Source organism: Zootoca vivipara, chromosome 1, assembly GCF_965207765.1.
Source record: "Zootoca vivipara chromosome 1, rZooViv2.hap1.1, whole genome shotgun sequence".
In the NCBI taxonomy this organism is placed as follows: Eukaryota; Metazoa; Chordata; class Lepidosauria; order Squamata; family Lacertidae; genus Zootoca; species Zootoca vivipara.
Genome location: NC_142582.1, coordinates 63,616,370 through 63,643,960, shown reverse-complemented (window position 1 = coordinate 63,643,960; position 27,591 = coordinate 63,616,370). Strand labels below are relative to the sequence as shown.

At 43.7% G+C, this 27,591-nt stretch overlaps 1 protein-coding gene across 1 annotated transcript in view; it reads left to right on the top strand.

The window, feature by feature from the left end:
* Window positions 1-27,354, top strand: part of LOC132592332 (voltage-gated potassium channel KCNC1-like) — an 89,685-nt gene extending 62,331 nt beyond the window's left edge. The window contains exon 2 of the mRNA XM_088654307.1: window positions 27,202-27,354. Within this exon, the coding sequence (XP_088510433.1) occupies window positions 27,202-27,354 (153 nt within the window). The remainder of the gene's footprint in view (window positions 1-27,201) is intronic.
* The last annotated feature ends 237 nt before the right edge of the window (window positions 27,355-27,591 follow it).

Below are 27,591 nucleotides of genomic sequence, written 5' to 3'. Positions count from 1 at the left end.
GAAGTCCCATAAATGTCAGTGGAAAATTCCCCTTACTGATTGCCATGCAGTTGGAGTCCAACCTTCAATTGTGACATACTGCATCTCAGCAAGGAAGGAGGGAGGCCGCGCCAGTTCCAGGATGAAACCTGTTTCCACTGGCAGGAAAGGAGTCGATATTTTCCAAACAAGGAAATTCTTACAGATTCCCCCTCCACCAACAAGGGTGTCTGAATTTTCAGGTTTTTAGAATTAGAGTTTAAAAGGAGTTTTTCTTTTGAATGTTTTGGATACCTTGAATATTGGGAGGATGGTCTTCAGTGAGGCCTTGTTAAGTTGAGCAAGGTCAGACTGATCTTACAACTGTGAGAACACTGGGTTGGTTTGTTTAAAAATCTAGCTTTATATATTGTATAAAGATAGAGGTAAAGGGACCCCTGACCATTAGGTCCAGTCGTGACCGACTCTGGGGTTGCACACTCATCTCGCATTATTGGCCGAGGGAGCCGGCGTACAGCTTCCAGGTCATGTGGCCAGCATGACAAAGCCACTTCTGGCGAACCAGAGCAGCGCATGGAAACGCCGTTTACCTTCCCACTTGGAGTGGTACCTATTTATCTACTTGCACTTTGACGTCCTTTCGAACTGCTAGGTTGGCAGGAGCTGGGACCGAACAATGGGAGCTCACCCTGTCGTGGGGATTCGAACCGCCGACCTTCTGATCAGCAAGCCCTAGACTCTGTGGTTTAACCCACAGCGCCACCTGCCTCCCGTATATACTGTATAGTATATATGGCCTTAAATGCTTTTGTGACTCTATTCTTCACTAATGTGGCAAAGGTGGACTGGTGGCAGTTATCTTTGGAGATCAACTGCAAGCTTGAATTTGGCTGCAAGTAAAGTGCTGATTCATGGGAGCAATGCTATTTTTAAATGTGTCATATGGTAAAGAAACAGATCCAGCATGTTTAAATGTTCCTGTCATAATTTTATTTCAGTGCTTTTTTTAAAGCATAGTATTTTTGGAAACACCTTTTAAAGGTTCTGCAAAAGATTAATAAATGTTTTAATCACGTTGCAGACATTACTCACAGCACAGGCAAAAGTACGACAGTTGGAAGCAAACAGCTAGAGCTGCAACCACATGTAGGCAGCAGGCAGCTGGTCTGGTGGCTTGCACAGATAATTTATTCAACGTTTGATAAGAGGCCTGCGAATCACTTAGCAAGGTCAAGTCCAGTCCAATCCATTATACTGTATTGCAGTGCAGGCATGCAAACAGGTCTTACACCTGGCTGTCTCCTACTGGAGTGTGACTCAGATGAGCAAAAAGATTCTCCGTCTGTGGTTCCCCATCATAGAGATTATCATATCCAGCGCCAAGATCTGTGCATGTGGTTTACACTGCTAGATTGGGAACCCTGCATACCTCAATCAGATAACTGTTGCTGTCAGAGTTGATCAAAGGGTAAAGGCAGGCAGAGAGGGGCAGCAGTGCAGAGGAAGCACTTATAGCTCTGGACTGGGGCCACTTAATTCATCTGGAGAAGATTTGCAGAACAGCAGGTGTCAACCCAAGGCTGGCCGCTGCCATCAGTCAGAGTGAGGAAGCTGCCTCAGGCAGTGAAGGGCGATGAGAAAGTGTTGGAGGGCAGACTTGTATGTTCTGCCTATGAGCTTCCTATATGAACGTGGTTAGCAACTGTAAGAGCAGGATGCTGAACTAGATCAACTTTTGGCCTGATCCTGATTTCTGTTCTTACGATCCTTCTAATTGCAGCTGTAAGGGATTGAATTGGGGACCTTTCAACACAGAGCTCTCTAGTAATGTCCCTTTTGCTTTCACAGAACCCAGAATTTCTTTCAACGGGCACTTGACAAGTAAGCCCATATAATGCAATGCATTGACCATTGTTACTCAAACTGCAGAGCATGAGCCAAGGTGTAGTCCCTAATCCTTTCTTTGTGATTCTAGTTCTTCCTTGATTTCCTCTTTGCATCTACACTTCTTTGCAATTGAATCAGCAGTATTAAAACGGTGCTAGTGGTGGCATTTGCATTTGTTTTTATCATAGGACTGAATTTTCCTTTTGAATATTGGGTGGAATTCAACATAATGCCAAGGAGAGTTTGATCAGCATAAGTCTTTCTGCCTGTATGCTGCTCTAGGGGTTCTGCAGACCCTCCAGAGTAGATCTGGGGGAAATGCCATTGGGGTGTGGGGAGGAGAGGAGGAAAAGCCCCATTGTGCTAGCAGGAGTCCTTGAACAGGTTAGTTGACTCTGGCCCATTGTTTACTGCTTGCTATTTGTTGCTCTCTGTGTTTTCTCCCACTGTTGCTTTATCGCCTGCAGTGAATCCTTCTGGTTCTGCTGAGCACTTGATGGCTTGGCAACAGCAAGTGGATTTTCCAAGCATGACATCAAACATCTAAAGTGGGTTGCCAGGTGTACGTATAGAGTTACCATCATGCCTCTACAGCTGCTAAACATAACAAAGCCTATGTGCTTTATTGTTTTACTTTTGAGGACTAGGAACAAAATTAAATATGAGTACAATCAAGCTATAGATGACAACAGCTGCATTTCTTTGTGTCAGTAAAAAGAGAAGGGGCCATGTGGCTTCTTTTATTTCAAGTTGAATTAATGCGATCTCCATATTTTACAATGGCACGACTAACAAATTTGGCACTACTCCATGTCCAAATTCTATAGTCTAAATGTCCTCATTCTTGGCACAATGGTGCTAAATTCTATGCTTCTGGAATTCTACTATTATGTTTTTAAAATGCAGCTGTGCTGGTCCATTAGAAACAATCCAGATATCAGAGTAGGGTAAAACCTGATTAGGACCAAAATGTCACAAAATAGTGAATAAGCATTTGAGTTTTCCTGAATTCTTCTTCATGCGGAATGTTAAGCCAAGTAGGTCAGAGAAAGCAAAAAGGATAGACATTATATTGAAGCCCCAAAGTCTGTGGTTTGTTAATAGTCTTAAGGTGGAATGCAATCTGCAATCCTATCATACTTTTCTAGGGGAGCTCAGGGGGACTTACTTCTGCACATACATCTATGGGATTGTACTATTCATTTGTCTAGACTGTGCTAAATAAAAAAACCTGATTTTAGGTTGCTTCAAAGGCTTCTGTGATAAATGGGCTTCTGGGGAGGAAAAGAACAGAAACAAATAGAAGCACGGTAGTCTTAATATTAGTATAACTGCAGATATGTTTTAGGTGGCGCTTTAAGTAGAGAGTCAATTGAAGACAAATTAGGTAGTTTTACCAAGTGTTGTTAATCATATTGCCTTTTTAAACTTTTCCCCTGATAGATTAGCTTTGTATATGTAAGGAGGTTTTGACAGAGAGATGCATTTAATTATGCTTTCCCATCCTCACACATCCTCTTTTACTCTCCAGTTAAGGAGTTTCTCAGTTTTTCAAGCAGATTAAGTCAGCTCTGTGCTTAGATGTATTAATCAAAGTTTCATATTTTTCTATTACTTTGCAGATGGAAGATTTTGAACAAGTTGGATCAGTTCATATATATCAAAACAGAACATTAAGATCCAGCCCAACGAAACTTAGTTGTGACTAGCCCTGTTGCTTTCATTGGGACCTTGTCTCACTGGTTTCAAATTGGGATTTGGTCATGACTAATTTTCGTTAGATCAGAGTCCCAGACTTGTCAAATTTTCTTTGTTGAAAGCACTAAATACTGACAGATAGGCTTTGAATAACTTCTTTGAATCTTTGAATAACTTCTTAAAATAATTTAGCTATTTTTAGTACCACTAAATCAGTTGCTGCCAAACTGATTAAGGCATGGAAAGGACTGATTTTTCATATACTGCAATGCAAGATCAAATGTATCAACCAGTATCTGAGAAAAGGGCACTTCAAATGTCTGTTGTGAAAGTTCTACAAGGGTTTATGGCCATGCCAGTGTTTGCCTGGCTTACAGCAAGGTAGACTATCAACAGTGCGCTCAACATTAGATACAGATATATAGGAAAATCCAAGCAGAAGCACCATGTCTCTAAATGCTGTGGATGCGTGGCACCATATTGTGATCTCAGTACAAGAAAGGATAAAATGTCAATAAACTTCCATGGCAACTGTTACCTGGGTTGTTTAGCCAGACCAGCAATTATAGAAATACATGGTCATTCATAGTAGGAAACAGAGTCAGGACTCTGCGATCAGTACCACAAGCCTGTGTCAAGTCCTTTGTCTGAGATGTAATGACTGATTGAACACACATAATTGTCTGTCATGGGAAAATCATCCAGTTTGAAGACATTAGCCATGGCATTGCGCAAATGTTACAGTTCTGCTATCATCATCATCATCATCATACTCACCCTTCACCAGAAGGTCCCAGAGTGGGTTACAGCAGTGTAAATTAAACATTAAGAACAGTTTAAAACAAATTTATGATATTTCCTGAAATCTGAACATTGGATCAGGATGGTCAAGTAGAAAACAAAAGGCCGCAAAGGAGAAGGTGTTTGTATGAAGGCCCCCTCAATGTCTCTGCAAACAAACATGGATATCTCAGGCAGGTGCATTATGTGACCCATGAGAGCAGCAAAATAGCCAGACTATACAACAGTAATGGGATAAAATGAGGCCAAATCTTTATTGACAGCAGCAGGCAGGGCAAGGGTTGGCATGGCATTGGGTCCCAGGATCAGTTCAACATTCCACAAGCCCCATGTTGATGGAATGGATCCGCTGGGTTTGGATTGCTCCAAACCTGTATGATGGGAGTCGGTCAGTGTTGAACCTTGCCATGGTGCAGGCCAAGCAAGCAAGGTCTCACTTGGGGACGAGGGTGGAGATTCCAACCAGGTAGATACCAAAACCCATGCTTGGGTTTGCCGTGGTCAGTCCTTCCCTTAGGCCCCTTATGGGGGGCCCCTATACTATGTTGATCCGGTCCAGTGCCATTTCTGCCCTCATGCAATGTTCTTGACCAGTATTTTGCTGCAATCTATGGACTATAGTGCCACCAGGCTAAGGCGCTCCATGCTTATTGGGCACAAAACAGGACTTCTCGGAATTGCTGTGTAGGGCTTCCTAAAGTTTAACTAAAGGCCTTTCCAGGCAGCTTGCTGTAATTTTCTTGTTGTGCACATTGGCCCTGCTCCAGGCAAAATGTTGTGATTTCTCATCTGCGTATAATAAAATAGCTGCACTCCAGAGGGTAATTGTGATAGTATTTACATTTTTAATATTCAGTTGAGATAGAAGGTAAGGGGAAGAAGGCCAGAAAATGTTTTGTCACAGGCAGAGGTTTCAGCCGGGTGTTCATGTTCTAGCTTGAGTTGGGGATGTGCCAGTGCACAATTTTAGGGACATGGGCCACATACCACTTGTTCCAGTTCAGGATCCAGCAAGCCATGTCAGTCAAGAGGAGAACAGGATCCTGCAGACTAAACTAAGCTAGTTGAGGTCAGGTTCCAGTGATGTCAGTCGGACAAGGCAAAGGATAGGTCTTCATAAGCAAAGTAAGACAAAGAAGAGGTAGATTCTGAAATGGCAAATGAGCAATGTGACTAGCACCCTGGAGAGCTCCTAGTAGAGTCTAAGCTGAAAGTCAGACAAGGCAGGCTTGAGCATTGCTCCAACAACCAGCAAAATCATACCGAGCCTAAAAAAGGATTGCAGTAGCCTCTCAGCCAGAGGTTCCCAGTGGTTTTATTTTATTGCATTTTTAATTCCATAGAAAGACTGGAGATATTTGCAGAGATGATTTTTAGCTTGTGCAGGTTTTCTTTTTCCTCCTCTTAAAAATCAATAAGATGGTAAGCTTGGCGTGAAGAAGAAGAAAAATCTCCATGATTCCTGAAAGCCTGCCAAGGTAAACTTCTGTCATCCCCTTCCAGGAGCATTGCTTCAGTTATTTTCACTATGAGAGTGCATACTGTAGATAAACTTGGATGAAGTCAGTTGAAACCATGCCCGAATATTTTTCTTCTTTGCTTTCACTTTTCTTGTATTTAATCTCTTTTGTTTCTCGGGTTCTTTCTTTCTCACCTTCTAAACCAGCTTTCCCCAACCAGGTGCCCTCCAGATGTTTTGGACCCCCAACTCCTACCAGCCACAACCAGTATGAACAATAGCCAAGAATTATGGGAGTTGTGGCCCATAACTTCTAGAGGCTGCTTTCTACCATATGTTTCTACTTTCTAGTCTCAGTTGCATTCGTGTTATTTGATTGCTTCCTAAGCTTGCAATGTTTTGCCTGTTTAGATCCAGTTCATCCATTTTTCATTTGCTATTTCCTTCTGCTTTAAATTAGTCGTTAGCTACCTTTGTGGGTCAGAAACACAGGATATAAATGTTTTCATAAATAAATAAATCCTCCTTTAAAAGTTCATTGCAAGGGAGAGAAACTGTGAGAGGAGGTGGTGGTCATAAATAACATCAGGCTAGTAAAGCAAACCAGACCAAAAATTTGTGGGCATTTCATACAGATATATCCTTTTAAGTAATTGGGTACTTCACAAAGCAATCATACATGTCTATTCAAAAGGAAGCCCAGCTGAATTCAGGATACTGGATATAAAATTGTAATCCTTACAGCATAACACTACGTATGTCTGTTTGGAAATAAGTCCCATTGAGTTCAATGGGGCATAAAAAGGGTAAAGGGACCCCTGACCATTAGGTCCAGTCGTGACCGACTCTGGGGTTGCGCGCTCATCTCGCATTATTGGCCGAGGGAGCCGGCGTATAGCTTCCAGGTCATGTGGCCAGCATGACAAAGCTGCTTCTGGCAAACCAGAGCAGCACATGGAAACGCCGTTTACCTTCCCGCTGTAGCGGTTCCTATTTATCTACTTGCATTTTGACGTGCTTTCGAACTGCTAGGTTGGCAGGAGCTGGGACCAAGCAACGGGAGCTCACCCCGTCACAGGGATTCGAACCGCCGACCTTCTGATCAGCAAGCCCTAGGCTCAGTGGTTTAACCACAGCGCCACCTGGGTCCCTTTTTCAATGGGGCATACTCCCTGGTAAATGGGGATAGGTTTGCAGCCTTGTGCAACCAGAGCAATAGGATGGATTCATAAAGACTGTGATAGGCTGTCATTGTAACTTGAAATGTAGCAGCATTATAATCTGCACATTTAAAATATGCCACCAACCAGTAGCTTCTCTCTCTCCAATTGCTCTCCTTGGGGTGGTGAGGATCATTCCTGTGATTTATGCACTCACTGTAGGCTGCCAAGCAAAGTCTTTGAGTTGCATTGGATTTTATTGCATTTCATTTTTATTAAAAGTGCATACTGCAACACACAGCTAACAGGTTGGGATCGTGGATCCTATAGATATACTTTGCATTTTCCCATTGCATTCTTCAGTGAACACGTGAAGAATTCTTTGGGAGCATTAGCATGATGCAATCAACCCTGTTTGCAGCTGTTCCATACATTATGGATTAAGAGCATATTTTGCTTGTATCTCAGGGGCAGAAGGAGAAGGGGAATATAGAAATGTAATAAATAGAATAATGCATTGTCATGTAAGAAGTGACTGTACATGGCAGAGAGCCACAATTGGTCACTGCTCCCTAGCATGTCAACTAATGCAGTGAAATGTGATGGTATGCACCATGTGTTCGAACACATTTATTATTATTATTATTAGGCAGTATTCAACTACAGCATCCCATCCACTTGTGCAATTGTACTTTGACCCCTCTGCTCTCCCCTTGTGTGCCCCGTTCCCTTCCCCCTTGGGTTGGGGGAAAACCCAGAACAGATTTAGGAAGCACACAGTGGGAGGAGTGGAGGAGGGTGTTCCTTTGCATGAGCAGAAATCCTTGTGCTGTTGGAACATTCATGGAGTGCTATGTTGCAGAGAAGTCTAGAGCAGGGATCAGCAAACTTTTTCAGAAGGGGGGGGTGGTCCACTGTCCCTCAGACTCTGTGGTGGGCCGGACTATTTTTTTTGGGGGGGGGGTTTGAACGAATTCCTATGCCCCACAAATAACCCAGAGGTGCATTTTAAATTAAAGGACACATTCTACTCATGTAAAAACACGCTGATCCGTGGGCCAGATTTAGAAGGGCCTTAGTTTGCTCTAGAGAAGCCATGTCCAAAGTCCTTTTGGGGTGCCTAATCCAGCCCACCGGTTGGTTTAATCCAGCCCCTGTGGCAGTTTATTTCCTGGGGTAAAATTCCCCCCAAAAAACCTTCAATCCTAAAAAGAAAGCTCAACAACTTTGGGGTAAAATTGTAAATAAATAAATAAAGTTGGTCGGCCCTCACACATGTTCACTTCATCAAATCTGGCCCTCTTTGAAAAAAGTGTCGGCACCCCTGCTCTAGGGTGTGGCAACAACAAGAATGGTTTCTCCAGGGAGGCCTGCCTGACACCAACCTTGCCTTTCTCTTTTTCTTGTGCTCCAGTGTGATATATTGCACTGTCATATTTGTTTTAATAATGTTTATGTGATTTTATTATGGTATTTTTTTCCACTTTGGTTGTGATTTGCTTAAGGACCTTTCCAGTCCAAAGCAATAAATTTAATAACTTGTAAACCGCCCTGTGATCTTCAGATGGAGGGCAGTATATAAATTTAATTAATCACCAAAACACTCCATGACATTTATCATACCTCATTATTTGTGAGCAAGCCACAGGTTTACTGCATCTTCCCCACATTTTCCTTTGTGTTTTGTTGCTGTTTTACTTCATGCTACCATTTTAAAGTGGTATTTGCATTATTACTGTTAAACCATTGTAAGCCTTAAGCACCATTTGGTGGAATGGGAGGATGCAAAGTTAACGGGGGGGGGGGGAGAGAATGAGTGGTTATCAGAGAGAGGCCCTTTTCAGTGATGTTGCCCAGTTATGGAATGCCTTCACTCTGGCAAATTTCAGCTGGCATAAACTCCTTTTATCATAGTAGGTTAAGACATTTTTATCCTCCAAGGCTGATGGCTGCAGCTTTTATTGATCTGTTTTAGCTGTTTTGCACTATTTTACGTCATTGCTTGCTGCTAATAATAATGTTTTTCCTGTTCTCTCTGTGAGTTTTTTTAATTGTGTAAACCTCTTGGAATGTTTAATAGAAAAGTGACATAAAATCATTTAAATGTGTTAAATAAACAAAAAGCAAATGATGGGTTCTTGTAACCCAAATTCAAGACTTGCTGCTGGTGCTCTAAAACATGTAAGCAGAATTCGTTTCTTGGAGCCCTGGGAGCTCACAGTGATATGCCATGCCGACTTCTCCAAGTTCTTTTCAGCACTGTCGTGCTTGAGTCCACATGGGGGAAATCACACAGTTTGAGTTCTGCTATGAACCAATGACTGCTGAAAATGATTGAAAAGCTCCACGATGAACTTTGACTGGGCCCAATAGCTCTCTATTGAGCTAAATGCTTAGGGTGGAATGCATAATAGCAGTAGCAAAAGATGCTGAAAATCACTCTATGAGCACATATTTCAGCTATGCCTGTGGAATGGCAGCCAAAGACTTGCTGGAATGGAGAATTTTTCAGTCTTTTTCTGAAAGACCTGGAATGTCTCCCTTTGGAATGAGCTCCAAAAATAGGGGTGTTGCCACAACTGAAAATTCTTGTAAACTGCATTGATTTAATTATTTGGCTGAATGGAATCAGTGAGGAAAGGTTATAGCATTTGGGACATTTTACTTTAGGGGGGGGGAAACCCGCACTGAAAATCAGGACTGTGCTCCTTGCCCACCTGTCAGACTTGACCCATGGGAAATGCCTGACCCACTGGCCAGATTCATTCCCTGTAGGGCTTTTATTGTGTTCTCAATAGGGACGGTATGAGGAAAAACCTTCTGTGCTCATTATAAACCCATCAGGAACATAGAGGGATATACCCGTTTGAAATCAGGGCAAATCCTCTGCTGCACACTGTGGATGCAGAATGAGACAGGAAAATGATTTCCCAATGTTTTTCTCAGTCCTTTCTCAAGCCTCCTAGGCAGAACTCAGTTCCGGCATCTCTTTTTCTAGAAAAATAGTACTGTTCCTAGGGAAGTCCGTGTGGTGCTCTTGTGGAAAATGCAAGTTCTTAAAGGTGGGGAGGTGGGGTTCTTTGTGTGTATCTTGTGATGGTCAAGAGGCAAGGTCAACCAACCTTCTCCAGATGCTGTTGTACTCCAGCTGCCATCAGTCCCATCCAGCATAGTCAGTGGTTAGGGTTGCCAGAATCAATAGAGGACAGGACTTCCGTGCCTTTAATTGCCCTGCTCTCTTTTGAGTCTGGAAACCTTAAAGAGAAACCAGCAGACCCTTTGTTTAATTTCCAAGCAAAGGGTCTGCTGGTTTCTCTTTAAGGTTTCCAGACTCAAAAGAGAGGAGGTCAATTAAAGGCACAGAAGTCCTGTCCTCTATTGAGTCTGGCAAATCTATCAGTGGTCCATGATGACGGACGCTGGTGGTCTAAAACATGTGGAGAGTGCCAGGTTGGGATAGTCTGTGGCTAACTTATTCTCTTCTAGTCAGTGCAGTAAAGGAAGCCTTGTGTTTACTTAGCTAGAGTGCTGAAGATCAGTAGAACAACTTTCTGGGTTTTTTCTGTGCCTGTAAAGCACGTGGCTCAGCTTTATTCCTTTGAGCTGAAGAACAGAATAAAAAACTTGTCAGGTGTAGGGAGCTCATCTTTCTCTTTTAGTCTCTGTGTGTCAGTTACACCTGGGAGGCAGTTGCCTTTTTGAATTAGGGGCCCTCACTGCCCTGCTCTGTGGCCACAGCTGTCTGCAATCCATTCTACAAGATGGTACAGTAATCCTGCAAGTTCAGCCAAGCCACCCTTCCCATAGCTGTATATCAGGTGATGAATGACAGAAGAGTGTGGAGAATCCATAAAAAGCTAGAAAGAAGAACATCTTGTACCTGGGCTGCCCATCAAGGAGGTTTGGAAGGCAGACAATTAGAATTTCTAAAACAAAACTAAAGTATGTAGAAGTTGCAGTCCTTACAGTATCCTATCAGCTTACATAAAGGCCTGTGAATAATACCAACATTATTTCTTTTCTTAATTAACAAAGTGTGAATTCTTCCTCCCTGCCCCAGGTGTGTGTGTGTGAGAGAGAGAGACTTAAACTCTGGGGTAGATTTTTGTTGTTTGGTTTTTTTGTCATTTTTTTTTAGGTTTTACCCCATCTTGAAATATATAGAGGGGTGCTTTCTCCCATTATTTACAGACCTGGGGCTAGGGTGCTGCATCAAAACTGCAGCATCAAAAGTGTTTTGCGAGATTTAAGGGCTGAGCCTAGGCAGGCGTTGCCATAGAAATGTTCATTGTCTGCTTCCCTTTGCTTTGAAGAAGCATATTTTTCTCCCATGCTTTTTCATAGAAGATAATTGGTTTCCACCGTCTTTTTAATCTGAAGACTGTTTTTGACACCCCCGTCCATGTCTACACTTAACAGTACTCTTGCACACACCAGTACAGACCTTCCTGCCTAATAGGGAAAGCCTGGCCCTTAGTAGCTAGGAAGCGACATATGATCAGTTGACTGTCTCCATCCTTTAACAGTAACCAGACACAGGATTTGGGACTAAACTGACATTAAGGTAGATTGGTTTAACATTAGGAGAAAGAGCAGGTTGATGGTGGAACCAATTGCCTAGTAGGGTGGTGGGTTCTCACTCACTGAAGGTCTTCAAGCAGAGGCTGGGCTGCCATTTGTTAGGGATGCTTTCACTGTGACCTTCAAGGCTGCAATTCTATAAACACACCATCACTTTTAATTTGTATACCATCTTTCTATCTTACAATACCCAAGGCGGTTTACAAACTGAAGAAATAAAGAATGTACACCTTATAATAATCTAATGCAATACAAAAATGTGATAATAAAACAACTTTAAAATAAGAAACCTACATCAAATAACATAACATTCTGTTTAGGGAACATAACTTTTAACATAACTGTTTAGGGAAGCTTTTAATGTTTAACAGACCATTGTATTTTAATATTTTGTTGGAAGCTGCCCAGAGTGACTGGGGAAACCCAGCCAGATGGGTGGGGTATAAATTGTTGTTTAGTCGTGTCCGACTCTTCGTGACCCCATGGACCAGAGCATGCCAGGCACTCCTGTCTTCCACTGCCTCCCACAGTTTGGTCAAACTCATGTTGGTAGTTTCGAGAACATTGTCCAACCATCTTGTCCTCTGTCGCCCCCTTCTCCTTGTGTCCTCAATCTTTCCCAACACCAGGGTCTTTTCCAGGGAGTCTTCTCTTCTCATGAGGTGGCCAAAGTATTGGAGCCTCAGCTTCAGGATCTGTCCTTCCAGTGAGCACTCAAGGCTGATTTCCTTCAGAATGGATAGGTTTGATCTTCTTGCAGTCCATGGGACTCTCAAGAGTCTCCTCCAGCACCATAATTCAAAAGCATCAATTCTTTGGTGAGCAGCCTTCTTTATGGTCCAAAGCAGGCATCCCCAAACTTCGGACCTCCAGATGTTTTGGACTACAATTCCCATCTTCCCTGACCACTGGTCCTGTTAGCTAGGGATCATGGGAGTTGTAGGCTAAAACATCTGGAGGGCCGCTGTTTGGGGATGCCTGGTCCAAAGTATTGGAGCCTCAGCTTCAGAATCTGTCCTTCCAGTGAGCACTCAGGGTTGATTTCCTTCAGAATGGATTTCCTCCAGCACCATAATTCAAAAGCATCAATTCTTCGGTGATCAGCCTTCTTTATGGTCCAGCTCTCACTTCCATACATATTATTATTAATTATTATTATTATTATTAAATTTTTATTCAACAATCATTAGAATAGTATAGAATAATAATATCAGCATAAAAAATTAAACAGAAATCCACACTTAACAATTAACAATAAATAATTTCTAAACTACAATCAATAAAACAATGGCAAGCCACAGTGCATAAAATAATACAATACAAATTGAGAAGCAGAGACTGGAGGGTGGGTAAGGCAGGTGGAAAGAGGCCTTGCCTGATGAAGTCTCTCCCCTCACATTATATAGCTTCATTTGTCCGAGACTCAAAGAGGGTCTAAGCATGGCCAGGAATCTTGGACTGATGCAAAAGGCACTCCCTTTCCACTACATAACAAGAGGCTGCTGGGTGAGATCAATGGCCCATCTAGCCCTTCATCCTGTTCTCATGGTGGCCAGTTAGGATACCTTTGAGAGGCCTCCAAGAAGGACTTGAGTGCAATGACTGCTTACCTTCATATGATGGCGAGTGGCAACTGCGGCCCGCTGCAAACCTCCAGCCCTGCAGAACTATTGGAAGATGTCACTCCATCCTCCTTTGGCCACACAGGTTGCTGGGAGGTTTGTATTCAAACAAGCAAGCTGCATTTGAACCAACCTATGACAGCAAAGCAGGGGGTGGGCGGGGCTTTGTGGCGTATAAAGAAGCCTCACCTGGATTCATCAGTTCAGTCAAAGCTGGATTCCCCACCCTATGTGGCATATGGCCCTGCTTGAAGGTGGTTGGGGCAGGTAGGTTCTGCATATGACCTTGCTAGAGAAATGTTTGGCCACCGTATTCTGAGCCAGTGAGAAATTTGGCTACCTCACTGCAATTGTCACAACTTGTTGGTGGATGAGGCATTAGATAGGCTGGGGGGGGGAAGTACCCTTTTAAAGAGGTCCAGGGGGAGGTGCTTCCGTCTGGATGCCTCGTTGGGTGCTGATGGGCCATAGCATCCCCTCAAAAACTATGGTCCTGAAGGGGTCACCCCTATTTAATGCATGTCATAGATCCTTAACCCAGGATCAACCCTGCAAAATAATCAATCATCCTGGTTGGTGGATTTAGAATACACACCCAGTGCCTGCGCCAAAACCTACTTACAACCATAATTAATAATAATGTTGCATATTTCAACCCAAGCTGTTTGTCATGTGTGTTTATTGTATTTTCCCATAATATGGGCCCCACCAGCCGTAGCTTCCCTGCTCCTGGGCCTGCAACAACACTCCCCCCCCCTTGCAATTTCCACCAACTGGCATTCAGAGGCATACTGCCTCCGACAGTGGAGGTAGGATATAACCGTCATGGCAGCCTCATCCTCTATGAATTTGTGTGTGAGTAACCTTTAAACCTCCCACTTAAATAAATTCAGACAAGACTCAATTTTTGGTTTGGTTTTTGGCAGAATTTAGTCCACAACTTCATTGATTACATCAAGTGAGTGGTTGCACAGGCTCTGGTTCGACTAGCTCTCTGCACCATGGCAGGTAGTGCTGACCCAGAGCTCCATCATAGGTCAGCCTAGGGTGAACACCTGGAACGGCAAAAAGGCATGCTATGTCCACCACCCAGATGTCCCCCTGGACTCGGGCACGGGCACAACCCCTCGCAAAGTTGACCAAACTATTGAGTCCCTGGATTCCTTTAACGGAATACCCCTTTGCATAGGGATGGCGAGAGCGTTCCCCCATCCATCCCTATCACCTGAACCAATGCCTATCCGCAACCTTACAAGTTGTGACGATTTGCTACGCGGCAGGTGAAACCCAAATGGCACCAGCTAATCAGCCAAGTGGGGAAAATTCCTCCCATGCCTCTGTCCCAAAGACAGACTACAGACGACGGCATAGTAAGGTCAAGCGCGCAAGCCCTAAATATAGAGAGAGGTGGGCAGGTGTTCCGATGCACTGACCAAGAGAGATAGCTCAGGGTCACATGCATTGGCATGTATAGGTCCCTTGATCCATTTTGGCCAGTGTCCCCATTGGTCAGAATGAACCCAGCATCAAGGGGCCTACCAATAGGGTGTTGTGGCTGACCAATCGTACCCACCCACAACACAAGGGTTTGGTTGCTTTGTCTCACCGCAACCTCTTTGAGGGAGGACCTGATTTGCCTCATCCTCTTTTAAAGCCATCCAAGCCAGACATCATGACCTTTTGTGGGGGTTGGCCTGTGCATTTTGTGAAGAAGTGCTTTGTTTTGTCTCTTCCAACACTCAGCTTCACTGAATGCCCCCATTGTTATGGGATTCCTGATAGATGCAGTGAGAGTTTTGTTTCCTGGATTCCATGTTGTGACGTGAACACAGTTGTGATCACAGCAATGGGTGTATAGACTGCTGGCACAATTCATGGTCTCTATGCATTGGCTCTATTGACCACAAACAAGGGGAGTGAAAGAAAGGGCTTGTTTGCATGTTGTGGCCAATCATATTCAGTCCAGCTATAAATGCACTAATTAAGTTTTAAAACACAAAATCAATTGCAAATTTATTTTGACCAGTTTACCAGCCTGCCTGTTGTAGATCATTGAGCACGTATTGATTGTCTGAGATGGAGCTCACTCCAGTTTGTATTGATTTAATTCATTAGCACATGTTTAGTGAAACCTTCTTTGCCATAACACAGAAGGTATGTATGAATGTAAGTCTCTACGAAGGTATACAGGTGAATATGGCACTGCACTCTCTTTTCATATATATATATATATATATATATTTCTTTTAAGAGTCAGGTTCCGATGCTAACCTGTATTAAACCAAGAAGAAGATTTTTTCTTTAAAAAAAAATTTTTTTTGGCAAGAGAATTTGGAATTAGAATTTATGCCACTTTTGCCAAAAATGAAAGTAACATGAATAATTCATGCATACAAATCATGCGGCATATTGGCAATTTTAATAGGCTGCAAATTGCTCTTGTGATTTATGGATTTAGGTGGCTAAAAATAGTTGAACAATTTCTAAGACACCTTCTCAAATCAACAGAACATGAGTAGGTTTGTCTGACTTTACTGCAAACAATATTACTCCTCCAGTTGCCTTGGCAACTGAATGAAACTCAGTTACCTTGGTTACAGTCTTCAAAAACAAAACAAAACCAGAGGGGTAGCCATGTTAGTCTGCGGCAGCAGAACTAACAAAGAGGTTTGTGGCACCTCGGAGCTCAACAGATTTATTATGGCACAAATCTTTGTGGACTGGAGCCCGCTGCGTCAGATGCATCTGACAATGTCGGCTCCAGTCCACAAAGATTTTTGCCATGATCCGTCTGTTGTTTGAGGTGCCTTAAAAAGCAAAAGCTAGCAACAACTCTCCTTTTCTCATTTGTGAATTTTGGTGTTTTGTATTTTTAAGAACTCTGGCATTTTGCGTACACCATCACATTAGTGAATAATGTTTGTGAAACAGATTTGAAGAGCGAATAAGGACCTATTTGATGTTTTGTTTGAAAGGTGCACTACGCCACCATGGGTAATGTAAAGGTGGGACAAAGACCAGTGCAAGGTAGAGAGGTGTTTGTGAGATTCAGCTGTCTCCGGGACAACATTTTAAAGAGTGGATTTGTGGCTGATTGTCTGCACCTTTGCTTACCTGCTGCCGCTGTTATTGGAGAGGGTAGGGTTTTTTCATCCACACTAATAGCAAGTTGAGAGACATTTCATGTGTTCCTCCAACCGCTAAATGTGGGAGTCATGAGCATGTGCACAGGTTCAAAGTATTACTCTGGCCAAGTGCTCCCATCCATCTGTGTGTCCAGGGAAAAAAATAGTGTGATTGTAAATTTGTATGTTAATGGAGCTACTACAGGTAGCTCTTAGCCCTGGTCATGTTGCTTTCTCCCCCCCCCCCCTTCTGTTGTCATCATGGCAAACCAGGCACATTTTCTGATAGACCTAGGAGCTGGTACATCTGTTCTATGTGTGGTCAAAGCTGTTTCCCTGAAGAACACACCTATGCAGTAGGGACGCCCAGGGCCCAGCTTTCCTGAGCAGCCTTGTTGTTTGATTCTTTATTACGACTTTCACTGTTTGTGTGAGTGGGCTCCATTGGACACACTTGATTATCTTTTTTGTAAAATGAATTGGTTGTGGGGTTTTTGTTTTACTTATACTTTTCTTTAATGGATGGGAAGATTTGGGGTGACATGTTTTTCTGAATATTTTTTGCCATATTTCCTGTAGCACTTCAGCCTCATTAAAATCTGATAGAATTAAGGATTGGAATAGATGACACTTTGGGTTCCTTCCGAGTCTACAACTCCATTATTCTATGATATATAGAACTGTAGAGCTGGAAGGGACCAAGAGACTCTTGGTTCAACTGCCTGCAATGCAGGAATCTTTTGCCCAACATGGGGCTTGAACCCACAACCCTGAGATTAAGAGTCTCATGCTCTACCGAATGAGTCTAATAAAGCTGTTTTTTAAATGAGAAAGAGACGGTATATTTAAAAATCAAGAGCTGTGATCAAAATAGCAAGAGCAATGTCAACACAGCCTTAGTTCTAATTATATTTCTGAAGTTGCCCACATTATAAGATAGATCTAATTTAAACCTAATTTGGAAAGTTGCTCTATTCTCATTCTAAGTACAGTTGTGCAGTAACTAATTATTTTCTGTAGTGCTATATTTATGTATGTAAAACTGCTATATGTGCTTCTCTGCATTGCTTAAGAGGGCATACAAAGTCTACTAACTTTAAAACAGTGGCATAAACCAGTTAGGTAAGAGGCAGGGGAAATGTTTGGTACTGAAAACTTGCAAGCCATATTTGAACCTGTAATTTCAATGAACTACAGTGAGTGTGGAGGAACGCGGGTGGCACGTGCTGTCTAAACCACTGGGCCTAGGGCTTGCTGATCAGAAGGTCAGTGGTTCGAACCCCCACAATGGGGTGAGCTCCCGTTGTTTGGTTCCAGCTCCTGCCCACCTAGCAGTTCGAAAGCACGTCAAAGTGCAAGTAGATAAATAGGTACCGCTCCGGCGGGAAGGTAAACAGTGTTTCTGTGTGCTGCTCTGGTTTGCCAGAAGCGGTTTAGTCGTGCTGGCCTCATGACCCGGAAGCTGTCTGCAGACAAACACTGGCTCCCTTGGCCTATAGAGTGAGATAAGCATGCAACCCCAGAGTCGTCCATGACTGGACCTAACGGTCAGGGGTACCTTTACCTTTACAGTGAGTGTATGTGTGTCTCCCAGTCTTGCTCTACTTGACAGCATGATAGCTCACTAGTTTTGGCTTGTTGAAAATGTAAACCTGTGCATGTCTACTCTGGAGTAAAGTTCAATGAGTTCAATGGGGCTTACTCCCAAGTAAATGGGTATAGGATTGCAACTTAAATAGAACCTGAGGAAGGAAAACAGATCAGATTGACTGATACCCCACCTCTTTCCCTGATGGGATTCAAGGCGGCTTACAGATAAAGGTAAGAGGCAGCCCCACACAGAGCATGTTACAGTAACCGAAATGGGATCAGACAGAGCCCATCTACACAATATCCCTGACCTAGCTCTAGTGCATGCAATTAGATGCATTTAACAAAGATAGATCTCTGGAAAGAATTCACAGTTAACCAATTCAGTGCACCCCAGATGAGCATTGCCATGTAATCCTCCTCCTCATTGGTTCTGTATGTGGTAGCCTGCTTGTGTATGTTTATCTCTCTTCCCAGATTGGGGCAGACGTGCTGAGTAAGTTATAAAATGAGAGACATTTGGGTCCCTTGTGTCGTTTGGAAAAGAGTTCTTGAAACCCAGGCCTGAGAAAGCTATTGGCTCCTTTATAATGTGAAATTTCACATGCTCATATGTCTGCAACTAGCCTGAAGTGTTTAGAAACGATAGAAGGTGATGCCTGGCACTCCTCATGTGACTGGGCATGTCAGGACAGGAGGCTGCAAATGCAACTGAGAACTCAAGCCAAAGTCCTGGTGATTTGTTGCCAGGCGGAAAATGACACTCTTAAGGCTAATCAGTTTCAGCTCCCGTAGAAATCACATCCTGGGGTTCTGAGCGCTGGTCTTAGGATCACTGTATGCTATGGACAGGAGTAGGGGGTGTTTTGTTGTACACAGTCACCATCCAATGGGTGGCATGACACATATCTAAATGTCAGACTCGGTTTACAATTATCTGGGGAATTGCTTTTCTTGTAAGCTCTGTAAGTTCAGTATTCATCAGCTACAAGTCCAAAAGCCCAGCTAAGGATAGAAAGATCAAATAATGCCCATCTTCTAGTTGCAGAAAAAGACCTAACCTCAAAGACTTGCCCCGGGAAAACAGTCTTATAGAATAACTGCAGTAGGCAGTATATATAAGCCTGGAAAGAGTAAGGGTTGATTAATTTGGGTTGATTGATTTGGGTATTCTGCTCAGGTATTCTGATGAAGGAGACTTCAAGGATGAACATGCTCACCCTGGTAATTGTCTTCATCCTCCACAAGTTCGAAGGCATATGTTTCTATACTCATAGAGGCTCTGTGTGCATTAGATGCAATGACTAGAAGATGCTACCATAACCTACACCCCAACCCACACATGGAATGTTTATACTGGGTTAGATTCAAGTCATGACTTCCTTCTGCCCTACTGATTTCAATGGGACTGTTCTAAGTATTTGGATACAACCCATCTTGCTGTTTTTGAAAGCTAAAGTTTCAATTCACCTCGTATACGCATATGTATATCACCACAATCCTTACCGGTACTGTTGGGGGTGGCTAAATGAGGAGGTACAATCCAGAGTTCCCCTTCAGCATTCTTATTTCTTAGCACATTGGAAGTTTGGGCCATTTTTAACCAGGTTACTACTCGAGACATGGTCCCATTTACCAGTATATTGTCTTCCACTGTGTGCAACTGCAATCCTATATATATACTTACATGGGAGTAAATCCAGTAAACTCAATAAGACTTACTTCTGAGTAAAGATGTGTTGTGTTGGATTGCACTGTACATTACACAAGCTATGATACTACTAATGGTTACATATATAAGGACACCAGGTTTCCCAAGGGCCATTAAAAAAAACCACATGCAACTTTCTTCTTTTTATTGCATCCCTCATTTTTGTGCCCTCTATTCAAAAAGTTTATAGTTGCTTGCCTTTCTTTCCTTGAAAAATGACTGGTACAACTTGTCTCAAAGGAAAAAGAAGAAAGTGATGTCTTTGCTGTTGAGTAGGGTGGGAAGTCAAGATCAGCAGATCCAGAGTGGAAGGGGGTGGGAACTCCACTTGCAAAAAGAGCTGTAATGGCAGTGTTTGTTAGGAAATACTCTCAAACCACAGAATGCAACAAAACTAAACAGACAGGAAATTAAAATTGCAAGCAAAGCAGACATGTGTCCCCATGGCAACAAAGGAGGAGAGAAAATACACTCTTGAGAGCTAATTGGAGTCGTGGCTGGAAATGGAAAGAGTATAGAAGCAGGAAGAGAATTTCCTGGAGGAAAGGTAGAATCAAGAGGGAGATTTCCATGGCAAACCGCAGCATTCATTCATTTTTTATGCTGTTTTGTCTTTACATGAAATCAGAAACCCTGTGTGAACATAAAGTGAAAGCTGGATCCGCACCACCCTTAATCCTGGTGCTGTTTCATTGCAGACATCTATACCACAACATTGAATTTCATTGAATTGGACCTGATTAGAGAACTGGGCCAAAGCAAACAAGATGAATTTTAACAAGGAGAAATGTAAAGTACTACACTTGGGCAAAAAAAATTGAAAGGCACAAATACAGGATGGGTGACACCTGGCTTGAGAGCAGTACATGTTAAAAGGATCTAGGAGTCTTGGTAGACCACAAACTTGACATGAGTCAATAGTGTGATGCAGCAGCTAAAAAAGCCAATGCAATTCTGGACTGCATCAATAGGAGTATAGCATCTAGATCAAAGGAAGTAATAGTACCACTGTATTCTGCTCTGGTCAGACCTCACCTGGAGTACTGTGTCCAGTTCTGGGCACTACAGTTCAAGAAGGATACTGACAAGCTGGAACGTGTCCAGAGGAGGGCAACCAAAATGATCAAAGGCCTGGAAATGATGCCTTATGAGGAACGGCTTAGGGAGCTGGGTATGTTTATCCTGGAGAAGAGAAGGTTAAGGGGTGATATGATAGCCATGTTCAAATATATAAAGGATGTCATATAGAGGACGGAGAAAGGTTGTTTTCTGCTGCTCCAGAGAAGCGGACATGGAGCAATGGATTCAAGCTACAAGAAAGAAGATTCCACCTAAACATTAGGAAGAACTTCCTGACAGTACGAGCTGTTCGACAGTGGAATTTGCTGCCAAGGAGTGTGGTGGAGTCTCCTTCTTTGGAGGTCTTTAAGCAGAGGTTTGACAGCCATCTGTCAGGAATGCTTTGATTGTGTTTCCTGCTTGGCAGAGGGTTAGATAGGATGGCCCTTGTGGTCTCTTCCAACTCTATGATTCTATGATTCTAGAATGTGATGCTGGCTAAAATCATCTTCACCAAAGAGCTCTTGCCCATGTCAGAGCTCCATCAGTGTCATGCTTAAAAAACTCGTATCTCATGCCCATCCTTTTGCGTCTGTGTCAGACCAGTACAGCCAGGGATCTCCTGCTGCATTCATATGGCTGGTTGCATAGAGTTCATAGGCAACGGTTTTTTGGCAACACCATATGCAGCCAACTCTGCATCAGGCTATTTTGGAAGTTATTTCCATAGGATTCTGCAGTAATTAACTACAGGTAAAACTCAGAAAATTAGAATATCGTCAAAAAGTGCATTTATTTCAGTAACACAACTTAAAAGGTGAAACCAATATATGAGATAGATGCATGACATGCAAAGCAAGATATGTCAAGCCTTTATTTGTTGTAATTGTAATTATTTGTCGTTAGGCAGGTCAATTATAAATGGAATGTAATTAATGAAATGTAATAGCAATGTTTATTTTTGTAATAATAATAATAATAATAATAATTTATTATTTATACCCCGCCCATCTGGCCGGGTTCCCCCAGCCACTCTGGGCGGCTTCCAACAAAACAGAAATTCTAAAATACAGAGATCCATCAAACATTAAAATACAGAAATCCATCAAACATTAAAAGCTTCCCTAAACAGGGCTGCCTTGAGATGCCTTCTAAAGGTCTGGTAATTGTTGTTCTCTTTGACCTCTAGTGGGAGGGCATTCCACAGGGTGGGTGCCACTACCGAGAAGGCCCTCTGCCTGGTTCCCTGTAACTTGGCTTCTCGTAGTGAGGGAACCGCCAGAAGGCCCTCGGAGCTGGACCTCAGTGTCCGGGCAGAACGATGGGGGTGGAGACGCTCCTTCAGGTATACCGGACCGAGGCCGTTTAGGGCTTTAAAGGTCAACACCAACACTTTGAATTGTGCTCGGAAACGTACTGGGAGCCAATGTAGGTCTTTCAGGACCGGTGTTATGTGGTCTCGGCGGCCGCTCCCAGTCACCAGTCTAGCTGCCGCATTCTGGATTAGTTGTAGTTTCCGGGTCACCTTCAAAGGTAGCCCCACGTAGAGCGCATTGCAGTAGTCCAAGCGAGAGATAACTAGAGCATGCACCACTCTGGAGAGACAGTCAGTGGGCAGGTAGGGACTCAGCCTGCGTACCAGATGGAGCTGATAAACAGCTGTCTTGGACACAGAGTTGACCTGTGCCTCCATGGACAGCTGTGAGTCTAAGATGACTCCCAGGCTGCGCACCTGGTCTTTCAGGGGCACAGTTACCCCATTCAGGACCAGGGAGTCCTCCACACCCGCCCGCCTCCTGTCCCCCACAAACAGTACTTCTGTCTTGTCAGGATTCAATCTCCATCTGTTAGCCGCCATCCATCCTCCAACCGCCTCCAAGCACTCACACAGGACCTTCACCGCCTTCACTGGTTCTGATTTAAAAGAGAGGTAGAGCTGGGTATCATCAGCATACTGATGGACACCCAGCCCAAACCCCCTGATGATCTCTCCCAGCGGCTGCATATAGATGTTAAAAAGCATGGGGGAGAGGACAGAACCCTGAGGCACCCCACAAGTGAGAGCCCAGGGGTCTGAACACTCATCCCCCACCACCACTTTCTGAACACGGCCCAGGAGGAAGGAGCGGAACCACTGCATGACGGTGCCCCCAGCTCCCAAACCCTCTAGACGATCCAGAAGGATGTTATGGTCGATGGTGTCAAAAGCCGCTGAGAGATCCAGCAGAACAAGGAAACAGCTGTTACCTTTGTCCCTAGCCCGCCGGAGATCATCGACCAGTGCGACCAAGGCAGTTTCAGTCCCATGATGAGGCCTGAATCCTGACTGGAAGGGATCCAAATGGTCCGCTTCTTCCAGGCGTGCCTGAAGTTGTTCAGCAACCACTCGCTCAATCACCTTGCCCAAGAATGGAAGATTTGAGACTGGGCGATAGTTGGCCATATTGGCCGGATCTAAAGATGGTTTTTTAAGAAGCGGTTTAATAACCGCCTCTTTCAGCGGGTCTGGGAAGGCTCCCTCATGGAGAGAAGCATTTACCAACCCGCGAAGCCCATCGCCCAGCCCTTCCTGGCTAGCTTTTATAAGCCAGGATGGGCAAGGATCAAGGAGACAGGTGGTTGGTTTCACTCGTCGAAGCAGCCTGTCCACATCCTCGGAGGTAACAGATTGAAATTGATCCCACAAAACTTGACTAGACAGGACTCTAGCACTCCCCCGCCCCGGCCCTGCTCCCACGGTGGAGTCTACCTCTTCCCGAATCTGAGCGACTTTATCTGCAAAAAACTTTGCAAAATCATTGCAGGAGATCATGTGGCCCGTACTGGGCCCGGATGGAGCAGGTGGTTCCGCTAAATTGCGAACCACCTGGAAGAGTCTCCTGCTGCTGTTTTCTGCAGATGCGATGGAGACGGTGAAGAAGGTCCTCTTCGCTGTCGCCATTGCCACTTGGTAGGCTCGAAGTTGAGCTCTAGCCCGTGTCCGGTCTGATTCAAAATGAGTTTTCCGCCACCGGCGCTCTAGCCGTCTCAACGACTGTTTCATCGCCCTCAGCGCCGGGGAAAACCACGGGGCTGTCCGGGCTCCATGCAATCTGAGAGGGCGCTTCGGAGCCAGACAGTCAATAGCGCTGGTTAACTCCGCATTCCAGCGGGCCACCAGGGAATCAGCTGAAAGGCCATCGACATGGGATAAAACATCCCCTACCACTCTCTGGAAGCCAATTGGATCCATTAAGTAGCGGGGGCGGACCATCCGAATCGGTCCCACCTCCCTGCAGAGGGGAAGGGTTGCGGAGAAGTCCAGTTGCACCAGAAAGTGATCTGACCATGGCACTTCTTTTGTTTCGCTTTTACTTAATGTCAGATCACCAACATCCATAGAGGTGAACACCAAGTCCAAGGCATGTCCGTGGCTATGAGTTGGGCCAGACTTATTCAGGGACAGCCCCATGGTGGCCATGCTTTCCACGAAGTCCCGAGCGGCTCCTTGTAAGGTCGTGTCGGCATGGATGTTAAAATCCCCTAAGACAACCAAGCTAGGTGTCTCCAGGAGCACATCCGACACGACCTGAAGCAGCTCGGGCAGGGAATCCTTGGTGCAGCGGGGAGGTCGGTACACCAAAAGGAATCCTGTACTGCCCCTATTGCCCAACTTCCAGAACATGCACTCAGAAAACTCCGTCTTACCAATAGGACGCCTGGTGCAAACTAATGACTTCCTAAAAATCACTGCAACCCCCCCTCCCCGCCCAGATGGCCTGGGTTGCTGTGCATAAGAGAAACCTGGTGGACAAGCAGCGCCAAGAACGGGCCCATCGGCTTCATCCAACCAGGTCTCTGTCACACATGCCAGGTCAAATCCTCCATCCACAATCAGGTCGTGAATGGCAGTGGTCTTATTCATCATCGACCTGGCATTGCACAGCAGCACCTTCAGGTCATGTGGGTATCCCTTGCTGATTCCAATATCCGTCCGGTCAGGACCAGACCCGGAGGCAGGGATAGTCCTCAGACAACGACTAAGTCTGCCTCCTCGGTAACGACATGGTCTGGTCTTAGCGTAACTCCTCCTCCTACCCGTGACCACTGAGATCGGTTGTATTATTGTAACTATTCGTTTTATTACTGTGGAATTTCCAAAAGAAAGCATTTGTAAAAATTAAAAGAAAATAATAATAATAATAAGTTGCATTACTGAAATAAATGCACTTTTCGACGATATTCTAATTTTCCGAGTTTCACCTGTATATGGAACTAAACTAAACCGTATCATTTTAGGAACTGTAGAAATATGTAAAAGTGTATAAATTTCTCATACTGCATGAGCACTGACAGCCACCCCACCCCCCCAATAAATAAATGAATAAATTTGAAAGCAACTATTGCTGATGTGACAAGCTGTTTCTTTTAATTTATTACACAGTCTCATCAGGATCACCTGAATAACAACGAGGACTCTGCACACAAACCATGACTCACGCACTAAATTGAAAATGTCAATCCTGCTTGTTATCTTTTTAGATGTTTCTAATTTTAGGCCAGACCTTGTTGCATATATAAAGTGATATCCTTTTCAGATTTATTTGCAACTGTCTCACATACTATATTTATTCTTTCTTTTCTTATTTGTAAAACCAGCCTTGGTTGTTGTTGTTTTTTTGTGAACGTCGTGTAGAATCATATAGTAATAGAAACTAGACACCTGAAGCCAAACTTTGACCGTCAGCCTGGTTGAAGTCAATATGTGATGTTCAGCTCTACACCACTTCTTTCTTAAACCTCTTGGTCATTTGGCTTCCTTTTCTACTGTTCTCTAACCTGTAAAACTTTCTCACCCGTCACTCCCTTTTTGCCAGAAGCACATCATCTGTCTGTCCATCTGTCCATGTTGTATGGGGTTCTGTTTGTCTCCCTTTCTCATTAACCCCTCATACCATCAGTGCCATGCTTCCTCCAATGGTCTCACTGCTTTATGAAAAGGACCTTTAGGTCCCTGAAGCGACTCCTTTCCCAGATTTCTTTCCTTCAGCCTTTGTAACCCTCCATCCTTGCCCTGCCTTACTCTGCTATCTTCCTTACAGCCTCACAACAATCAGCTTTCCGTATTTGGCCCTGCTTCCTGACAACAGCATACAGCATCTCCTACCGCTCTTGGCCCTGTGTGAAGTTTCCCTCCAAAAATTACTTTTTTTGGGGGGGGGGTTAGTAGAAGTTTGCTGTAAACATATTTGATACTTCTCTTAGCAGGTAGAATATTTATGAATCTCATACAGTACTACAAAGATAGGCAGCTTTTTCTGTATGTTGAGTAATGGGCACAGACTTCATAAGATGTCTGGGGTATTATAATAATGAACTGTAGACATTCAGGGAGGAATTTGTCACGGTGTTACAAATATTCCATCAGTGCAAACATTTCTGTTTGCCTGACAACATGATCTCCCCTCTTCCACTCCCCACCTTTCTGTGCTGTTCCAGAACCAATTTGGGAGGGCAGGTCATTGAGTTTTCACTAGTGAGTTGAATCCAAAGGGTTTCCACAATCTACTGGGTGTAAATGAATGTTTCTATATTCAATAAAGATCTGTGAAGATCTTGGTACCTTGTGATCAAAGTACAATGCAAAGCATGCAGCTACTTCTCCAGATTCTCTTTCTTCAATTATAGGTGGGAGTAGATACATTGGTATCTGGCCCAGTGCTTTCTTTCTGGGGGGACGCAGGGGGGCTCATACCCCTAAACATTTTGTGAATCTAAGTTTGGCCTCATTGAGGGGCAGTATTTCAATATGAGTAGGAAAATGAGAGTACTCCTAAACATTTTTTTTTTGGTTGTTTTTTTTAGGGGGGGAAATCACTGATCTGGACCACAGTGTTTTTGATTATCCATGTTTTGAGCTGTAGGCTTGTGTTGCTTTTTGTGCTTCTGGTTTGTACTATTTGTTTGGTACCCTCATTTTCTGCAGCTTTACACCGCCCTAAGTGTTCCTTATTTATTTTAAATAGTGGAGAATTCTTGATCCCTAAACCAGCCAATTTTGTTTCTGAATCCCTGTTTATTGCAGCTCTAAAACTTGACTGGGGGTGTTTGAAGGGCAACATCTCTTCCTAGTGTGATAGTAATCTTCAGTTGTGAACAGTGCCTAATGTGAGCTAAGTACCACCATTTGCAGACCACATATGACTAAATTTTCACACATTGCTAGAGCTCATGGTGAGTGTTTCATCCCATTGGCTGCAACACAAAGTCAGCACATGAAAGATTAGGTGTTTACTTTCATAAGCAGAGAATTCGGGGAGAAAATGTAAACATTATCTCCAGTTGATTGTACCTTCATTCACACACAGTTTCTCATCTGAATGTTCGTTCCCAAGGGCACTGCGAGATACTTCATGGAGCGCAATACATTCTACTTTTCAACATTACATAACCATGTCTATTAGCTTCTGTGTGAGCAAGGAGACAATCTCTTATCCTCCAGAGCAAGCTTTGTCTATGTCTAAGCTTGCTTCTTTGTTATATCTCCCAGCTGGGTAACATCAATGTGAACAGCTCTGTGACTGAAATAACTGTGTTCAATGAAGTGAACTATTCTATTGATTGCCTTAATGTCAGTGCATGGCATCGGCAACAAGAAACAGGAGAAAAGAGAACTAGGAGGCTGATTGCTACTTGCTTATAATCTTTTTGGAGAAGAGGGCAAGGCTTTTACACACAAGGTTTATAATCCCATAAAGCTTACAAGCATAAAGCTACTCAGAGTTGCTGCTGCTGTGTGCAGGGCAATTGGAAGAGTCTGTATTGATTCTGATGTATTGCGAACCTGGAATGTTCAAAGGTTATGAGATGGGCTTTCAAAAATCATAAAACATACAAAGATTAATTTAAAAAAATGCTATCAATTAGAAAAACAATGGTG